The sequence below is a fragment of the Musa acuminata genome, chromosome BXJ1-5 (genome assembly GCF_036884655.1).
Source record: "Musa acuminata AAA Group cultivar baxijiao chromosome BXJ1-5, Cavendish_Baxijiao_AAA, whole genome shotgun sequence".
Classification (NCBI taxonomy): Eukaryota; Viridiplantae; Streptophyta; class Magnoliopsida; order Zingiberales; family Musaceae; genus Musa; species Musa acuminata.
In genome coordinates this window covers 16392930-16412787 of record NC_088331.1, presented here as the reverse complement: position 1 = coordinate 16412787, position 19858 = coordinate 16392930, and the positions used below count along the sequence as shown (strand labels likewise).

Genomic DNA, 19858 nt, shown 5'->3' with positions numbered 1-19858 from the left:
TTTTGAACGAGTTTGCAAAACTTGGTAAAAGATCTAAGGCATTCACTTTTCTGTTTTAAGAAGTAAGTCCATGTGTATCTGCTATAGTCATCCACGATGACGAAAGCATATTTGCTACCTCCTAGGCTTGATGTGGAGATGGGTCCGAACAAGTCCATATGGATCAATTGTAAGGGCCTAGAGGTGCTTATTTGATTTTTAGATTTGAAGCTACTCTTAATTTGTTTACCTAATTGGCAAGCATCACATACATTATCTTTGATGAACTTGATATGAGGAATTCCTCTTACAAGTTCTTTGGATGATATTTGAGTGATTAGCTTCATGCTAGCATGACCTAATCTTCTGTGCCATATCCAAGCATTCTCATTTAAAGCAGAAAAACATATCTCATTACATAAATCATTGATGTCAATAGTGTATACGTTATTTTGTTTTAATGCAATCATAGATATGTTTTTGTGTGGTTTTTCAATGATGTAAGCATTAGATTCAAATCTGATAATATATCCTTTATCACACAATTGACTAATGCTCAAGAGGTTATGTTTTAGACCATCAACTAGCAAAACATCTTCAATAGAGAAGTTGGATTTGTTACCTATGGTTCCTTTGCCAATGATTTTACCCTTGTTGTTGTCTCCGAATGTGACATATCCTTCGTCTATGCTAGTGAGCTTAGAGAATTGGGATGGATCTCCGGTCATATGCCTTGAGCATCCACTATCAAGGTACCATCTCTTGCTCCTAGCTTGCGATGGTTTAGTTTTCTACAAGAAAGGATAATGTTTAGGTACCCATTTGCTTTTGGGTTCCTCACAAATAGATCTACATTTTCTATCATGTTGCATATAATTTGTCATGGTTCCTTTAGGAACCCAAATCAATTTGTTTGGACTAATTTTCCTGAATGGACAATAATGCGTCCTGTGTCCAAACTTGCAACAAAAGTTGCATTTGCTTTGATGTCTAACATGTAAGATGGGGCCTTTTACGAAGGTAGTTGGATTTTAGTGAGGACTCCTCACAAATCCAATCCCACTTCTTTTGGGAACATGACCCTTGTTTGTAAGGATCATGTTTAATAACTTGCTACCAACCTCGAATTTCTTCAAGGTGTCCTTAAGTAGCAAGTTTTCTTTTTGAAAAGTTTCTAGATCATGGCATTTTATGCATGAGTTTAAACTATCACTATGTTCAGCATTTAACTTATCAAACTTATAAATAAGACTATCATACTCCTTTTTTAGCAATTTGTATTTATCACTAATAGTCTTACACTCATCAAACAATTCATGGAAAGAATTTAATAATTCATCGAATGATAAATCTGCATCTAATGAATTTGTTACCTCGTCTTCGATGGCCATTAGGGCGTAATGAGCAACTTGCTCGGTGTTGGTCTCCTCTTCTTCGGACGCGCTCGAGTCGTCCCATGTTGCTTGAAGCGCCTTCTTCTTTGATGTTCTTCTTTTGACTTGGGGACAATCACTCTTGTAGTGTCCCGACTTTTTGCATTCATAGCAGATCACTTGGTCCTTCTTGGGTTCAAGTTTATTTTTCGCATCATTCTTAAACTTGTTTCTTTTAAAGAACTTTTTAAACTTTCTTGTTAAAAGTGCCAAGTCATCATCACAGTCCTCATCACTTGAGTTTTCTCTCAAGTGGCATTCAGAAGTTTTGAGTGCCATATCCTTCCTGTTCTTTGGAAGGATGTCTTCTTGCTCTTCATGAGCTTTACAAGTCATTTCGTAGATCATTAATGACCTGATTAGTTCTTCAAGAGGGAAGTTGTGCAGATCTTTTGCCTCTTGAATAGCAGTGACTTTAGGATCCCAACTCTTAGGAAGGGATCTTAGTATCTTATTTACGAGTTCAAAATCCGAAAAACTTTTTCCGAGTCCTTTCAGACCATTGACGATATCCGTGAAACGGGTAAACATGTCGCCAATGGTTTCACTCGGTTTCATTCAGAAAAGTTCAAAAGAATGCAACAACAGATTGATTTTTGACTCTTTCACTCTACTTGTGCCCTCGTGGGTCACTTCAAGTGTGTGCCAAATATCAAATGCAGTTTCGCAAGTTGAAACACGATTAAACTCGTTTTTATCAAGTGCGCAAAATAAGGCATTCATAGCCTTTGCATTAAGAGCGAAAGCCTTCTTTTCCAATTCATTCCAATCGATCATTGGAAGAGAAGACTTTGAAAATCCGTTTTCAACAAGGTTCCACAGTTCAAAATCCATAGAAATAAGAAAGATCCTCATTCGGGTCTTCCAGTAGGTGTAGTCCGTCCCACTGAACATGGGTGGACGTGTAATAGAATGCCCCTCTTGGTTTCCGGCGTATGTTATCTCTCTTGGGTTTTAATCCGTTAGAGAGTTAACCTCGCTCTGATACCAATTGTTAGGATCGAGAGCACTAAGAGGGGAGGGTGAATTAGTGCAGCGGAAATCTTTCAGCGATTTAAAAACGAAAGCTGCGTTCGTCCGATAAAAACGATTTCGATGTAAAAGCCGATTCTAAGATTACTTAAGATTAAGCGCAGTTTACGTCTAAACACAGTTTACGTCTAAACTGAGTTTGCGTCTAAATACAGTTTGCATCTAAACGCAGTTTTGCGTCTAAACACAGTTTTACGTCTAAACGCAGTTTTGCGTCTAAACTCAGTTTACGTCTAAACGCAGTTTTACGTCTAAACGCAGTTTGCGTCTAAAAGTAGTTTACGTCTAAAACACAGTTTTATGTCTAAACACAGTTTGCGCAGTTTGCGTCTAAACACAGTTTTGCGTCTAAACTCAGTTTACGTCTAAACGCAGTTTTACGTCTAAACGCAGTTTGCGTCTAAACGCAGTTTTACGTCTAAACGTAGTTTTACGTTTAAAAGAAGTTTACATCTAAAACACAGTTTTATGTTTAAACACAGTTTGTGCAGTTTACGTTTAAACGCAGTTTTACGTCTAAACGCAGTTTGCGTCTAAACGCAGTTTTACGTCTAAACGTAGTTTGCGTCTAAAACAGTTTCAAAGGGATCTAAACTTAGAAGCTAGTTCATAAAAAGTGCAGAAGACAGTTTTGCAGAATCAAAACACAAACGTAAGCTGATCGTACGAAAAACACAGATTTACGTCTGAATGCAGATTCGAAAAGATCAGCACTTAGAACTTGTTCGTAAAGGCGCAGAGAGCAGTAGTTATGTAGAAGGTTTGCAGTAATGATAAGGTACTCGAAATAAAAGCAAACCAGAGATTTAGAGTGGTTCGGTCAGTCTTGACCTACTCCACTTTTGGCTTCCTCCTCCGACGAGGTCACCGACGTCAACTAGCTGCCTTCCTTCAATGGGCGAAGGCCAACTGCCCTTTTACAGTTTCACTACTTTTGATGGGCTCAGGAGACAACCCTTACAGAACCTTTCTCTCCTCACTTTACAATTCAGAAGCTTAAAGAACAGAAGGAGGAGACTTAAAGGCTTTACAACAATTTTGAGCTCTTAGAATCACAGAAAGAATCAAGATTTCGGTGTAGGTCTATGTAATTTCTGTGCTGAATGGGTGGGGTATTTGTTGGGAAATCATGGGGTCGACATCATATGCGCAGCGGAAGAACAAGAAAACAAAAATCCCCGATTCCCAAAAAGATGTTCATCGTCGTGCGAAGATTGGTGCGCAAAAAATCCGCAAAACACAAAACTGCGTATAGAGATTGTGTTACCTAGGGAGATCGTATATCCCTGTTTCCTTGCAGATCCTTAGGAGAGGGTGAAGGAGGTCAATCGTCCTCCTCTCTAGCGGTGATCCACACAGCAGGGTTGCGACGACCCTCCTTAAAACTCCAGGCCTACTCTGAGGTGGAGAGGGAGAGGAGAATAGGAAAGGCAAGCAAAGACTCTTGCCTATGAGGCTATGAATCCCTCCTATTTATAGAGATCCCGTGTCAAACCTTAATGGGTCCTTCCCTAGTGGGTATTGGATCTGCATCCAATAAGACAAGGGCTCCGTCGGATATCTCATATCCGAACCTCTACTCATCGCAATGCCTACCATATGTGTGTGACCCTCTAGGCCCAATATCGAGCTGGCCATGAGTCAAACCTGTCAGAACTCCTTCTAACTCAGTGAATTATTATCTCTGTAATAATTCACTCGACTCATCGACTACGGACGTACTAGGCCACTACGCCGTAGTCCCTAGACGATACAGGGGAATCCAATCCATTGGACCTGTCTGTCCTCAGTTACCATGTACCTATAGTCCCTCATCCATCTAATATCCCAGAGACCGTATATCGAGCATGGTGCTATCAGACCCATACGGTTTCTACTCGAGTCTCGCTCTAATCGGATTCTCCCGGAAAACTCTTTCTCTCTCAACCCGAATGACCCTGGCCAGGGATTTGTCTGAGCAAGAACACATGGGATATTCCTCTCATGACGCCGAGAGTGGATGATCCTCTATCGACACTCAATAGCCCTCGTAAGGTCGACTACCACTCCCAATGACCAGCGGTACTAGATCTAGGACAGCCAAACCTATAAGTCTGGTATCAAAGAGTGGAGCACTCATACAGGACATCCTTGGTGTCTCAAGTCTAAGGACCAGATACACCACTAGGACTACGGAATCGCTATCTGACAATAAGGTATCATCAACCATCCAGCATTCCGTAAGCGGATCAATCAGTGAACTCATTCTCCAATGAGCACCTGTACTGTATCCCTAGTGTCCCTACACAAGCAGCTATGAGACCAGCTGCATCCATCATATGGACGGGTATACAGCACACCAGTCTATCCGGTTATCACGATGTCCCTCTCGAGTAACCTATGACCGGGATTATTTAGGATATGTGTTTAAAGGTGAATCGATCTCATTATCGTGATCTCATCACGATCAGATTCCCATTGCACAAATCCAAGGACATCACAATATTTATATGCATTTATGCAATAGTTATAAAGTGATATACGCCAAAATATAATAAACAAAAAGATTCTATATCAAGTCACACGTGTCATCACTCACGTGATTGGCTTGCTGGGCACATATGACTAGCAGTATTTATAGGCCCCAACCCAGTTCAAATTTGGAGCTCAAAACGATCAAATCCCGGAATTCCGGGATCAGGCGGTTGCACCTCCTGACTAGAGAGGTTGCACCGCCTGGCAGAGCTCGGAGACTGAGCCCAGGTGGTTGCACCTCTCTGTTAGGGGCGGTTGCACCGCCTGAGTCTGGCTCGGAGATTGATCCCCAGGCGGTGCCACCTCTTGACTGAGGCGGTTGCACCTCTCTGCCAGAGCTCGAAGACCGAGCTCAGGCGGTGCTACCTCTCTGTCAGGGAGGTTGCACCGCCCAGTCTAGCTCAAAGACTGAGCTCAGGCGGTTGCACCTCCTGGCTGGGGCGGTTGCACTGCCCAGTCTCGCTGGGAGACTTAGCCCAGGCGGTGCCACCTCCTGGCCTAGGCGGTTGCACCTCCTGGTGCAATCAGGGTCCGAATGGTTAGCTCCATTCGGCCCAATTTCAATCTTTTCAGGGGCCCAATTGCCCCAAGATTAAGCTAATGGGATCACCTCCCATTTTCCAACTTAATCAACGTGCTAACTATGATTAAATCTAAGACAATTTCTGCAGCTTTGCTCTGATGCGTCAATCGCTTCTTCCGGCGAGTTTCCGGCGAACTTCCGTCGATCATCCGATGAACCCTCGGTGATTCTTCTGCGGACTTCCGGCAAACTCCTGCACTTTGCGACGATCCACTTGGCGAGTTCCGACGAGCTTCGCTTGGCAAGCTTATGGACTTCTCGGATCTGTTCTCGCAGAACCTCCGACGACCGTCCGAACTTCCGTCGAACTCTCGAACTCCTAACGTGATCATGATCTTGACTCCGGCGCAACTCCTGCTGCTTGTCTAACTTTCATCGTAGTTAATCCTGCACACTTATCTCAACACATAGATTAGACAACAAATGACAATTGACTTCATCATCAAAATCCGTGATTCAACATATAGTCCCTCATCCATCTAGTATTCTAAAAACTGTATATCAGGCATAATGTTGTCAGGCCCATACATAGTCTATTTGAGTCTCGCTCGAATTAGATTCTCCCGAAGAACTCATTTCTCTCTCAATCCGAATTACCTTGGCCAAGGATTTGCTTGAGCGAGAACACATGGGACATTCCTCTCATAACACCGAGAGCATATCATCTTCTATCGATACTCAATCGCTCTCATAAGGTTGGCTATTACTCCCAATGACCAGTTATACTATATCTGAAACTTCTAGACCTATAAACCCGATATCAAAGAATGAAGTACTCATACATGACATCTTTGGTATCTCAAGTCTAAAGACCAAATATACAATTGGGACTATGAAACTATTGTCTAAAAATAAGGTATCATTAACTATCTAATATTTCGTAAACAAATCAATTAATGAACTCATGCTCTAATAAGTACCTATAATATATCCCTAGTATCTCCACACAAGTAGTTATGAGACCAACCACCTCCATTATATGGATGGATACATAGTACACCGGTCTATTTGATTATCTCAATGTCCTTCTCGAGTAATCTATGACCGAAAATATTTAGGATCTGTATTTACAAACAAATTAGTCCCATTATTATGATCTCGTTATGATCAACTTCTCATTGTACAGATCAAATGACATTACAACATATACAGTAGACAATCATAAAGTAAGAAAATATCAATAATAATAATAAACAAAAAAACTATGTAACGTGTCTCAAATACTATCACTCACGTGATAGGGTACCTATGACTAGTAATATAATCTAATATTAATATCAAACAGTTAAAGTCTTAATCAACTAATTTAGAATACATCTTTAAATATTTGTTTTAGTTTTAGAAAAAAATTATTAATTGCTTTTGCTTTGTTCCTTCCTATTAAGTTATGCAAGTGTTTTAACAAAATTGGGAATCAACTTTAAAATTTTGCTGTCGGGCATGTAGGAATGTGGCTTAGTGAAGGTTACGATGTATCTTATGAGGTTGGTTGATCCTGATAGTTCTTGTTGCGGCTTGTTTATCATAAATTTGGAATATCAAGTTGTCCAATAACCTAATAACTACACCTACTGGTGTGTTTCAGAAGGTTGGTTATAACACATGCTCCTGCTAACGAGAAGGGCTTGTCAAGAAGACACGTTAGAATTTGGATGCTCATAAAAGAGAGAGGTATACATTATTTTGAAGTCGTTGTTATCCGCAATGGACATGGGCTCTAAGCTACACTAAGAAAAAGAGTCTACAATAATAATAATAAAACTGAGTCCCAATTATTTGAGGACTAAGAATAGATGTACAAAGAATATAAATTAATTTTGATTTTAAGAATCTGATCCACATCTTTCAGAGATAAATATGTTTTGAATGTAACTAAAGGTATATTTTTTTTATCTTAATGTTTAAATTTCTTTATAGTTTCACATTAAATCTAGCAGCTGATAACGAGAAAAGTGATCCTATGATATTTTTCTATTGATGTGCTTTCCATTAAATCGAGTAGCAGATAACGAGAAAGGCGAATTTTATATTCGAATTAGCAAGTAATATTTTATCTTTGTAATAGGATTCATGCCACCAACCTTTTAGGAGAAGCCAGCTTGTGAGAGTAATCAATTTGGTAACACCAAGTTTGATATCCATGTGGTTTTTCTCCGTACCCGTTGGCGTACAAAAGACCATCATCCTTCCTTCCCCAAGTGTTATCCTCTTTGACAGTACCATACTGCCAAATGGAAGACAGTGACAAAGGACTCAATCACCACCGCGAGCCGTGGGCAAAGTGGGCCACACTCCGACACACCTTATCTACATGCTGATCAAGCCTCTCTACAAACTTAGCATATGTACATCTTCGAAACTCTTTATCATCCATCCATGATAACATCTATCCTTTATGTTTAATTTCTATCGTTCGATATATTTTGTTATCCTAGTAAATTTTTTGTCCATACATCCACCTCACCCAGAACAATGAATACCACACAATCCTACGCTCCAAAAACGTGTGATAGTCATCCGGACCACACGCACTTCGATATCGCAACTACCTGCCCAGACGAACTAGTCAGATGATCGTGTCCGTCCATTTCCGTCAATCTAAAACCGTGATCTCAGCATCACTTCATGCTGAGAAAGGTGTGCGTATACACCATTTCCAATTTCCCAATACAATATCGGCGAAGCCACGCTTCACCATCCCATTTGCGTGGGACCCGCTGATACTATTTTATTATTTTTAGTGTCGTTATTTCTTTCTCTTTATATAATTCGTGCGACTTGACCTTTCGGGCGCGTTGTTCCCCTCAGTTCCTCTTTCTCGATTAATCTTCCTATTCTCTTTGATCGATTGGTAGACAGATTCCATGAGGTTTAGCAGCGAGGCGACCTCCTCCGGCTGCGGCTTGGACGCGAACGCGCCGCTCCTCCCGTCGGTTGCTGTGAGCGACTACCACGGGCGGCGGCTGTCGTCGCAGCCCAAGACGTTCGCGAACGTGTTCATCGCGATCGTAGGCGCCGGCGTGCTGGGGCTCCCCTACGCCTTCCGGCGCACCGGATGGGCCGCCGGCGCCATTCTCCTCCTTGCCGTCGCCGCCCTCAGCTTCCATTGCATGATGCTCCTCGTCCGCACCCGCCGCCAACTAAATCTCGAGCATTCCGCCAAGATCGCCTCTTTCGGCGACCTCGGCCTTGCCGTTGCCGGTCCCCTCGGCCGTCTCGCCGTCGACGCCATGATCGTCCTCAGCCAGGCTGGTTTCTGCATCGGCTACCTCATCTTCATCTCCAACTCCTTCACCCACCTCCTCCCCGCCTCCCTCACCTTCCTCCCCTTCCTCTCCTCCAATGCCATCTACGTGCTCACCATGCTTCCTTTCCAGCTTGGCCTCAACTCGATACAGACCCTCACCCTCCTCGCCCCGCTCAGCATCTTCGCCGACGTTGTCGACATTGGCGCTATGGGCGTCGTCATCGCCGAGGACGTCTCCATCATGCTGTCCAGCCCCCCGCCGCTCAACGCCTTCTCCGGTCCCTCCGTCCTCCTCTACGGCATCGGGGTCGCCGTCTACGCCTTCGAAGGCGTCGGCATGGTCATCCCTCTGGAGGCCGAGGCCGCCGACAAGCCCAAGTTCGGGCGCACCCTTGGCCTCTCCATGGCCTTCATCGCGCTCCTGTACGGTCTCTTCGGCGTGCTCGGCTACGCAGCCTTCGGCGAGGAGACCCGGGATATCATCACCACCAACCTCGGCGTCGGCGCTCTTAGCTTGCTTATCCAGCTGGGCCTCTGCATCAACCTCTTCTTCACGTTCCCAGTAATGATGAATCCGGTGTTCGAGGTGGCAGAGCGGTGGGTGTGCGGGAAGCGGTACTGTTGGTGGCTGCGGTGGGCCGTGGTGGTGGCGGTGAGCCTGGTGGCCACGCTGGTGCCCAACTTCGCCGACTTCCTGTCGCTGGTGGGCAGCAGCGTGTGCGTCGTGTTGGGGTTCGTGCTTCCGGCGTTGTTCCACCTCAAGGTTTTCGGCTCTGAGCTCGGATGGGCTGGCGCAACCGTAGACATCGCCATCCTCATCATCGGCTTGACGCTGGCCATCTCCGGCACTTGGTCTTCTCTCATGACCATCTTCAACTCCGTGCAGCTAGATAGGGTGCTTATTAGAAATGGATCTATCGGAATGTAAGGCAGGGGAATGGCTCTCAGCTTCTCTAGTATTAATTGACGAGAAGAGCGAGAGGGATTAGAATCATCCCAATTCTTTTATAGAATCCAGTTGTTGCTTCTCAGTCTGAATAAATTTGTATTCAAACTTGTCATAAGATGCATTATATACGAATTGGTAATGTTGATGTGCAAAATGATGCTTCTAATGTTACGCAAGATAAAAGGTAATGTCTGCATAAGGCATTATTTATCGTTGCATGCATCTTCTATTTTATCTGCTAATGGCCAATTTTAACCTATGGTGTTCTTTGCACTTCATATATCTTGTCGATGGTAGTGAAATGTTAGAAAACAGAACGCAGAATGAACAAAGCAACGATAACAAAGCTAGGAGCCAAAGCTAGGAGCTCCACCAGGCTCTTTCAGTTGCCCCCCAAGTATGAAAAGAAGATATTACAGGACAAATATCTAAGTCTGTTTTGGAAATGTGATTTCAAGGAAGGAGTTAAGAGGTGAAAGAAGATATTCCAGAACAAGTATCTAAGTATATTGAGGTGTAATGAAATGAAATGTAAAGGGAGGGAAGATGACGGTGTCCAAGTATCTATCATGCATGTGGGCGTGCAGGTAAGTAATAGAATGTACATCCTGTCGAGAAGAAATATATATTGCAGGAAACCGATGATTGTGAATGGACAAGAACACCGTGCAACAAATTGAAGTGTTGGGTAGCGTGACAGTTCAACTCCCCAAATGCCATCCGAATTCATCGTCCACATATCCCGCTCCTCTCCATCATCTCTCCTCGTCCAAATCCTGCAGCCTTTTTGCTCTCTCACGTCTCACCATGGATTGTTACCGATGTCGGACGTGTAAAATGATGCGCTCACGTCGTTCGATCCATCAGCAAAACCAACATCAATCAGTCTCTCAACTAATATTTTTGGGCCGTCAAACGGTGGTATCATCTCTTGCCCCTCGACTCGGATCTCATCTACGGTGATGAAACTGATAATAGACCAAGTCACTCTCAACCCCATGGAAACATTTCTATTTAACAATTTTAGAATCATAATTATAATACATTATATGTGGTCTCTTAGTTCAGTATCCACACCATGAATTATAATAAAATTTAATGTGCTTGGTTCCTTTTTGCACGCCATAGAGTGACATGGCGTGCATCAGGATGCAAAAGAAGAGAGTGGTAGAGCCGTGCGCTTGATGGTGCGCGGCATCATCATTTGTTGTCGTGTGTCAGTCATGAGTTAGATAGATATGTACTTGACTTCAACAAAATTAATCCAGAAGACGTCAGTTTTGGATTTTGGATTTCATACATAAAAAAAATTCTCTTCACTGAAATAAATGGCCCTTAGTGTCAAGTGGATTGGGCGATTAAAATCATTGTCGTCACTTGTATAAATCATAATTTACTTTTTGCCTTGCTATGCAAGTCGAATGGCAACCCGCAACCAAGAACCCCTAAATACGATACTAGATCGAACACATTAAAGTATTCTTGTTTGACGAAGCAAATTATGTTAAACAGGAATATCCACCGATTCAGAAGGAGCACCAAAGCCAACAAGAAAACTCACTCTCACACTATCCGATAACTTTTCAAACATTCTCTACACCTGGCCTACCCACCTGTGATGCTCTTTAATCAGCAAGCTAAATCAGCTGTTTCCCCTCTCTCGATCCTGACAATTATATCTTGACACCTAGCCGATTCAAGTTTCATGTTGCATATTGTCATGCAGTTTGCGTGCATGTCAGAAGTAGAGGATGTTGGCACAAGGGGACCATTGATCCAGCCATGGGCTGCGCAGCTGTGTCAGGAAGGGGTCCTGCATCCAATCAAGGCTGTCCATGGGGATTTGGAGCTCCGGGAGCTTCACAGAGCGAAAGGTCGACGAAGTCACCTCCACCTTCTTCGGTGCCTCCATCTCCTTGACATCCATGCACTCTGAAGGAGCCGAGAAGATGGATACGTTGTCAGCCATGGCCGAGCAAATCTGGGCCTCCTTTCTCTTCTCTTCTGATGCGGCTCTTTGTTCCAACTCCTTCATCGATGTTGCTTTCCTGTAGATCTTGCAGAGCACTATGACCTGCATAAGCAAAGTATGACGCAACTAAGCCACTTTAATCTTTACCAATAGATCTAACACCGCTGCTTTTGCTATCACTTGCTACAGGAAGATTCTTAGAAAGGCAGGAATGATCGATGTAAACCCCTTTTTTTCTTGTGAATCCTTTTCTCAGTCTCCCATGCAATGATCCCTATTGCCATGGATTCCTACCTCTTGTGATATGCATAGCAGGATATGAGATATGAAGATGTACTGAATTCTGTTGCAATTTTCGTCTCGTATTGCAGCAAGCACTAGGATATCCATTAGATCATCTTCTTTTTCGTAGATCACATTCCAAGTCAATATTTATGGTTCCAGTTGCCCTGGTGATCAACTTCACGATTCCATTCTACCAATGGTTGACTCACTCAGGTGGAGATTTTTTTGACTTAGTATCATGGCTAGGATTTTTGGAACACCACCAACTGGAACTTGTGTACCAGTAAATACAAAATCAATAAGTAAACACTGATCCCGAGTAAAGAACGCGATACTGATCTGTATCTTAGTATATATCAATTTGGCAGTCTTTTACCTGTTGAGGTGTGGAGATGGCGGCAGAGTAACTATCCGGCAACCGGTACTCATTCATGATCCAGTCAGTCTTGGTGCCTCGCGGCGCTCGACCCTGATAGAACACCAACGTCTTCTTCCACCCAAGGAGGTGCTTCGAGTCCGCCAGACTCCGTATCTGCCGGTCGCAGCCGGTTGCCTTCCAGAAGCCCCGTTCGGTCGTCCGGTTGGCCCGTCCCCGGTTCCCGCTCTTCCGGTCCCTCGGCACAAAGAAGTACCACTCCCTTTCCCCTACCTTCGCCAGACCTGATCACAGCCACATACATAGCAATTAATATTTTCTCCGCAGAATTATCTTGCGAAGGAAACGGAGAGGACTTCACAAGTGTGCACACCTGGGAGCTCCCATGGGTCATAGTGGTAGATGTTAAGACTGCCAATGAAATCGAAGTCAAGTTTCTCGCCCCGCACTACTCTTCTGAGATAGAAATCTAGCAGCTCTGCCTCTGTTGGATGAAACCTAAAGCCTGGCAGATGAAGCTCGAAATCATTTCTCTCCATGTGTTGTGGCTCACAATGCTGCCCACCTGTTGTCTCTTGGAAGGGAAAGAAAGGTTCATGAAATGCTTATATGCTCGTCCAAAAGCCTCCTGCAATTCGGAGGAAAAAGGATGGAGAAGTCCAATAAGTACATGAAACTGACTCGTCCCAACCCAGCAGAATCACCAATGGGAGTAAGGTCCATTAGGTGGTACTAGGTTTTAGTTTGGTTTAAGGGCCAGTACGGATGAGACTGTTGTAATGTGAACAGGCGAGTTTAAAATGCTGCATTCCCACGATGAAGGAAGTTGCTGGGAAAGTCGCCTGGAGAGCAGTATCAATGACTAAAGAAGTCAAGATTTGACTGATATGACTCATGAACAAGTGACGTTTGCTTCCAGGAATGTTGTAAGCAAAACCGTACCTGCTACTAATCTGCTCCAAGACAACTCTCCTGTGAATACATTTATGACATATTGGCCTTTAGCAAACAAGTTTATTTGGCGAAATTTGATGGAGTCATGGCTTCGGGTTGATCTGGTAAATGAGATGTTACAATCAGTACTTTGTGTTGTCAAAATCACTATTGTAGAATTAGAAAAGATAATGTTATCACATAAACGAAAAAGAATAAGATAAAATATTATATATTTTACTCAAAACCTTTATATGTTTGGTGGAGGTTTATATAGTTCCCACAAATATATTAAATATAATATGAATATTTTTTTAAAGATATTTTTAATAATCAATTTAGTTCATTCTTCTATAGATCTTTAATATGTTTCATTTTTTAATACAATGAACTTCTTCATGATGACTTAACAAGTTTAATTCAAACATTCTCATTATATATATATATATATATATATATATATATATATATATATAGTAATCTTTTTAATTAAATTAAAAAGGGGCCTGTTAAAAGAACTTGCAAGTTTAAAAAAAGCTTTGAGTACCTCAAAGCCAACACCAAGAGCATAAAAACTTGAATTTATGTCTATTTCAAATAAATAGTTATGTTTAATATTATTTGATAATTTATAGCGCAAAGTCCCGCTCCAATTCTACTTAACCACTTGCTCTTTTATAAAAAAATAATCCTTATTAAAATGTTTTTTTACCATAAAATAAACCAAAATTTAGATATCTTTATGTTTGAAGAATTTAAGCAAATAATGATTTAATAATTTGAAATGTGACATTGGATTTATATCTTATTTCTTTAGTATTGAAGTGAAGCAAAATAAAAAAGACATATTTATTTAAAATATATATAATAAATCAAGATATTAAAAAAATTAAGAAAGAGGTTTGCAAATCAGTTGACATTCTAGTTGTGATTATGAGATTTTTTTTAAAACCTTTTAAAATAAGATGAAAACAATTGATCCAACCTATTTAAAAACCTCTATAGAAAGCTTAAGATATTTAACTTACATTAGATTAAATATTTTATATGGAACTATATTATGAAAGAATCAATATATGAAAGTCATAGGTGCTCTACAAGTCAATCACGTGAGTGATGACATATGTGACATGATACACATTTTTTTATTTATTATATTATTTAGTATTTTATCATTTTATATTACTCGTTGCATGAATATATTGCGATGTTCATGGATCTGTGTAATGGGAATCGGATCGTGATAAGATTATGATAATGAGACTGATTCGTCTTTAAACATAAACCCTAAATAATCTCAATTATAGGTTACTCGAGAGGAATATCGAGATAACCGAATAGATTGATGTACTGTATACCTATATATATGATGGAGGTGGCTAGTCTAATAACTGCTCGTGTGGGGACACTAGGGATATAGTGCAGGTGCTCATTAAAGAATAAGTTTACTGATTGATCTGCTCACGAAATATTGAATTGTTGATAATACCTTATTGTCAAACAGCGATTTCATAGTCCTAGTGGTGTATTTGGTCCTTAGACTTAAGATACTAAGGATATCCTATATAAGTACTCCACTATTTGATACTAGACTTATAGGTTTAGAAGTTCTAGATCTACTACAACTGGTCATCAAGAGTGGTAGTCAACCTTACGAGGACCATTTGAGTGTCGATAGAGGATCATCTGCTCTTGGTGTCATGAGAGAAATATTTTATGTGTTCTTGCTTAGACAAATCCCAAGCTAGGGTCATTTAGATTAAGAGAGAAAGAGTTCTATAGGAGAATCCGATTAGAGCGAGACTCAAGTAGAAACAATATGGGCCTAATAGCACTATGCTCGGTATACGATCTTTGGAGTATTAGATGGTTGAGGGACTATAGATACACGGTAACTGAGAATAGATATGTCCAATGGATTGGATTCCCTAGTATCATCTAGGGACTACGGTATAGTGGCCTAGTATGTTCGTAGTCGATGAGTCGAGTGAATTATTATGGAGATAATAATTCACTGAGCTAGAAGAAGTTCTAATAAGTATGACTCATGACCAGCTCGATATTGGGCCTAAAGAGTCATACATATATGGTACGTATTGTGATGAGTAGATGTTCAGATATGAGATATTTGTTGGAGCCCTTATCTTATTAGATATCTAATAAGCTCCTGAATTATTGGATCTTATGGATGAGATCCAATAAAAGCCAATAAGAGATTATTAGGTAGAGACCCACTAATCTAAGAGGCTTGGGTAGTTGGATGGAGATCCAATACCTAATATGGCAAGATCCATAAGGGTAAGTTGACAAGAGACCTCTATAAATAGAAGGAAACCAAAGGGCTATGGGCTATGTTCTTTTTGGCTACCACATCTTATTCTTCTCTCTCCCTCTCTTTTTCATACTATAGCTCCTATTTGGGGTGTGTGGACAGTAAGAAGTAGCAGCCTCTTCTTGATTGCATGGTGTGCGCGAGGAAGAGTTTTGGGCAACGATTTGAGAAGCGTCTTCGTAGCCCCATACTGTGTGGATCACCACTAGAGAGGAGGATATTTGAACTCCTTCATCCAATCTTATGGGTAGGTTTTGGTTTCGCAGGTTTTGCGCACCAACTTTTATACAATGATAAGAAACATTTTCTATGGAAATTCTCGGTTTTTGTTTTCTGTTCTTTTGCTGCACATGTGATATCGCCCCAGATTTCCCAACAATATCCAAAGGCCATCAAAAAATATTTCTTCTACGTCAAAAGTACTATGACTTAGTCAATTTTATTTATTTTCTAATGATTTTTGAGTCATTGGCTATTCTAATAGTTATTGAGGAGTTATGAAAGATTGAAGAAGTAAAAATAATTTTATTTTATACCACTTTCACTTTGTATTCAGAGAAATAATGTATTATAGTGTTATTTACTGGTGAAGCCATCATCCCACAATGGAAGCTCTTAAAAGATAACTAGTCGATAATTGCATTAGCCAATAACAAAGCAAGCATATTAATATTTAGTTCTATTTCATTTGAGATCAAATCAAGGAGAACAAAGTTTTATTAAGCTACGTCAATTTTAATGATCAAATTATGAATATTTTTACCAAGCCTCTCAATTTAGAGATATTTTTCACAATGAAGATATCACTTGAATTATATAATAAAAATCAATTTAGTTTAGAGAGTGTTAAATGAGAAATAAACTTAATTAAAAGAAAAAACTAAACTCTCTTTCATGAGCACATAGGTAAAAGATTTGTAATCTCTCAAATAAGAAGAGACAAAAAGGTTATACATCATAACAAAGATAACCATGAAAAGATAGGTTCATGAGTTATGAAAATAAAGAACCAATTATAGTAAATTTGATATATTAAATATGATAAAAGTGTAGGAATATATGGTTATCAAATTGAATCTTGTAACTCTCATATATAATTCTATAATTATACAAGATTTCTTATAGTCAAATAGAGTTTAAGTGAGTCAAGAAAAAGGGTAGAGGCTCGTCTAAAAAAGAAACAAAGTTCTATTTGTCTCTTTTATCAAAATCCTTCAACTATTCCTCTCTATCTCTATCTTTTTATTTTTCTTATCATTTTATATCTTCACAATTGCAAGCCAGAATCCAGTAGAGTGCTGGTTAACAACATCTGTTCATCTGGCCTTCTCCATTTGGAACTCTTTTGTTCTTCATCAGATATGAAGTGCAAGCGACGCTGCACTAGTAGTAGACTAAAAGTTGAATTCCAAGCCAGTTAAGAAATATAGATCATGACCTCCTCCCATGCACTATTGCTTCGTAAGGGCAGTTTGTCATCAAGAATCAACTTTCGGCAATCATGACTTCCAAGCCATCAAGTCTTCCAGGTCTCGGTGCCCGTCATCGTCATTACGGTCCAACGACGACGAACAAATCGTCGTGCTGATGGACCAACACAGTCATCCTTTCCCATTCTCCATGCAGAAGGAGATATGGTCCACGTTCTTCTTAGACTACTACTCTTTCTGGTCTGGTGATTCGAGGAAAGCGTGGTATCGATCTACTTAGTTGAGTCAAGAGCCCATTAAGTGATGAATACGTAGCTTAGAAGAGATCTCCTTGCCGGTTCTTTTCGTCTCACTTAGCATCGAGGTGTCGCGTGGTAGGCGCAGACTTAGAGGAGTCAACAGCAACGACTTCAACAACTGGACGTGAAATCCTCGTTCAGTCATTAATGGCGCTCAATGCATGGTTGATGAGGATCTTGTTGGGAAAAATCAATTTAATATCAACCAGCATAGCATAAATAATAGAGTAATTAATCAATCATACAGTAAGACCGAATCTTTTAATGTGAAAAACCCAATGTGAGAAAAACCACATGACCGTAGGTTACCATAAACTTCCACTATCAATAATAATGATAATAAGTTTACAGTAAATCTTTTCTAGAATAACTAAAGGATTATAATAACATCAAAAACATAGATCTTGGCTCTAGCATATCATCATATAGGATGGATCTCCTTAAAAAAGAATTCTAGGTCTCACAGAGTGGATATAGTAGGAAAGTACCTTAGAGAGGGTAAAATATAGATCAATACCGTTAGGATTATAGAGTTTGCTGCAAGGATTCTCTATATAAAATTTTGGCCAAAACTGACAACTTTTGGCTATCGATCGTCAAGCAGAAAACTCAAAAACCTAATCTTTCTCTCTCCTTCTCTCTCTCTTTTGTCGTGTGCTACTATCGCACGCGTTTTCTATGCACGCTCGCTGCTCTCTCTAATTTGTTGCCTTCACCTTTTGCCCTTTCTCTCTTAATTATTGATTTGGGCTTATGACCCAAATTGTCCAAGCCCATATATGGGCTGGACCCAACAATTCTCCCCTTCCAGCTCATATGTTGGGCTGTATTAAGCCTGCTCTTTACCTACATGCTTCAAGCTTCTCCTTAGACAAAGACTTTATCAATATATCTGATCCATTTTCATTAGTATGCACTTTTTCCTACTGTAATTCTTTTATCTCAAGCACATCACGAATCTAGTGATATCTTACATTAATATGCTTGGATCTAGAATGGTATGTTGAATTCTTGGAGAGGTAAATGACACTCTGACTATCACAGTAAATAGTATATCCTTCTTGTTTCAAGCTCAATTCCTATATAAACTTTTTCATCCATAAAGCTTCCTTGCAGGCTTCAGTAATTACTATATATTCTGCTTCTGTGGTTAATAAAGCAACACACTTCTGTAACTTATACTGCCAAGAGATTGCTCCTCATGCAAATGTCATCAAGAATCCCGAAGTGAACTTCCTAGAATCAGTATCACCTACCATGTCTACATCTATGTAACCTTCTAACATAGGTTCATCACTGTCAAACTATAAACATAACCTGGAAGTACCTCTCCTAGTACAAACCATAGCATACATCAAACTGCCTATTGCAGATGAGTAAGGCACTCTGGACATTTCTTCATTTTCTTTCTCACTTGTAGGACATTGTTTCGAACTAAGCTTGAAATGACCTACAAATGGAGAACAAACTGCTTTGGCTTCACTCATGTTGAATCTTTCAAGAACCTTTTCAATGTAAGTCTCCTAAGATAGCCAAATCTTCATTTTCTTCCTATCACGAAGAATCTTCATGCTAAGTATTTGTTTCACTGATCCCAAGTCTTTCATGGCAAAAGACTTAGCTCTCTTTTAAGCTTTTCAATTTTTTCAGCATCATGACCAACAATCAGTATATCATCAACATATAGTAGTAAAATAATAAAATCATCATCTGAAAATTTCTTCATAAACACATAATGATCAAATATGGTTCTATTATAACCTTGGCTCATCATAAATGAATCAAACTTCTTGTACCACTATCTAGGTGTCTGTTTGAGTATATATAAGCTTTTCCTAAGCTTACACACTAGATTTTCTTTTCTCTTAACTTTGAAACCTTCTAGTTGCTCTATGTAAATTTCTTCTTCTAAGTCACCATAAAGAAATGCTATTTTTACATCAAGTTGCTCCACTTTTAAATTCAAGCGGGCAACTAAACCAAGAATAACTCGGATAGAGGATATTTTTACAATTGGAGAAAATATTTCTTCAAAGTCAATACCTTTCTTCTGACTGAATTCTTTCACAACTAGTCATGCCTTGTATCTTTGTTGTGAGCTATTATTTTCAGTCTTCAATTTATAAATCCACTTATTCTTGAGAGCTTTCTTCTCTTTAGTCAATTTTACCAAGTTATAGGTGTGGTTCTCAAGCAAGGATCTCATCTCTTCTTGCATGGCTTTAACCCACTCATTTTTATTCTCATGTAGAATAGCTTTTTGGTAAGTTTCTGGCTCTCCCCTATCAGTAAGCATAACATACTCATGTAGAAGATATCTGGTAGATGTTTGTCGCTCTCTAGTGGATCTTCTCAATGGAATCTCAACTGGTGGTGGAGGTGCTTGTTCAGTTAGTTCAGCATTATCAACTGTAGGTGTATCATCACTGGTATTCTCATCACAATCTTCTTGTTCATCTCTCCCATGATCATCATGAACTATAGGTGAACGAAC

At 40.3% G+C, this 19858-nt stretch overlaps 2 protein-coding genes across 2 annotated transcripts; one reads left to right on the top strand and one right to left on the bottom strand.

The window, feature by feature from the left end:
* The first annotated feature begins 8335 nt into the window (after window positions 1-8335).
* Window positions 8336-10010, top strand: LOC103973443 (amino acid transporter AVT3B). The gene has a single exon (XM_009388007.3). The coding sequence runs from the start codon at window positions 8406-8408 to the stop codon at window positions 9714-9716; it is 1311 nt and encodes a 436-aa protein (XP_009386282.2). The 5' UTR covers window positions 8336-8405; the 3' UTR covers window positions 9717-10010.
* Window positions 10011-11284: 1274 nt separating this feature from the next.
* LOC135673868 (NAC domain-containing protein 22-like) lies at window positions 11285-13051 on the bottom strand. The gene is made up of 3 exons (XM_065183259.1): window positions 12744-13051; window positions 12371-12654; window positions 11285-11811 (listed from the first exon to the last, which is right to left on the bottom strand). The coding sequence occupies exons 1-3, from the start codon at window positions 12907-12909 to the stop codon at window positions 11476-11478; spliced, it is 786 nt and encodes a 261-aa protein (XP_065039331.1). The 5' UTR covers window positions 12910-13051; the 3' UTR covers window positions 11285-11475.
* Window positions 13052-19858: the final 6807 nt, after the last annotated feature.

Excerpts from the sequence above, each read along its gene's own strand:
- LOC103973443 (XM_009388007.3), top strand. The coding sequence starts at position 8,406 with ATGAGGTTTAGCAGCGAGGCGACCTCCTCCGGCTGCGGCTTGGACGCG.
- LOC135673868 (XM_065183259.1), bottom strand. The coding sequence starts at position 12,909 with ATGGAGAGAAATGATTTCGAGCTTCATCTGCCAGGCTTTAGGTTTCAT. Across the intron at positions 12,655-12,743 it reads TGACCCATGGGAGCTCCCAG|GTCTGGCGAAGGTAGGGGAA; the intron begins GTGTGCACACTT and ends GGCTGTGATCAG. Across the intron at positions 11,812-12,370 it reads CCATCTCCACACCTCAACAG|GTCATAGTGCTCTGCAAGAT; the intron begins GTAAAAGACTGC and ends TTGCTTATGCAG.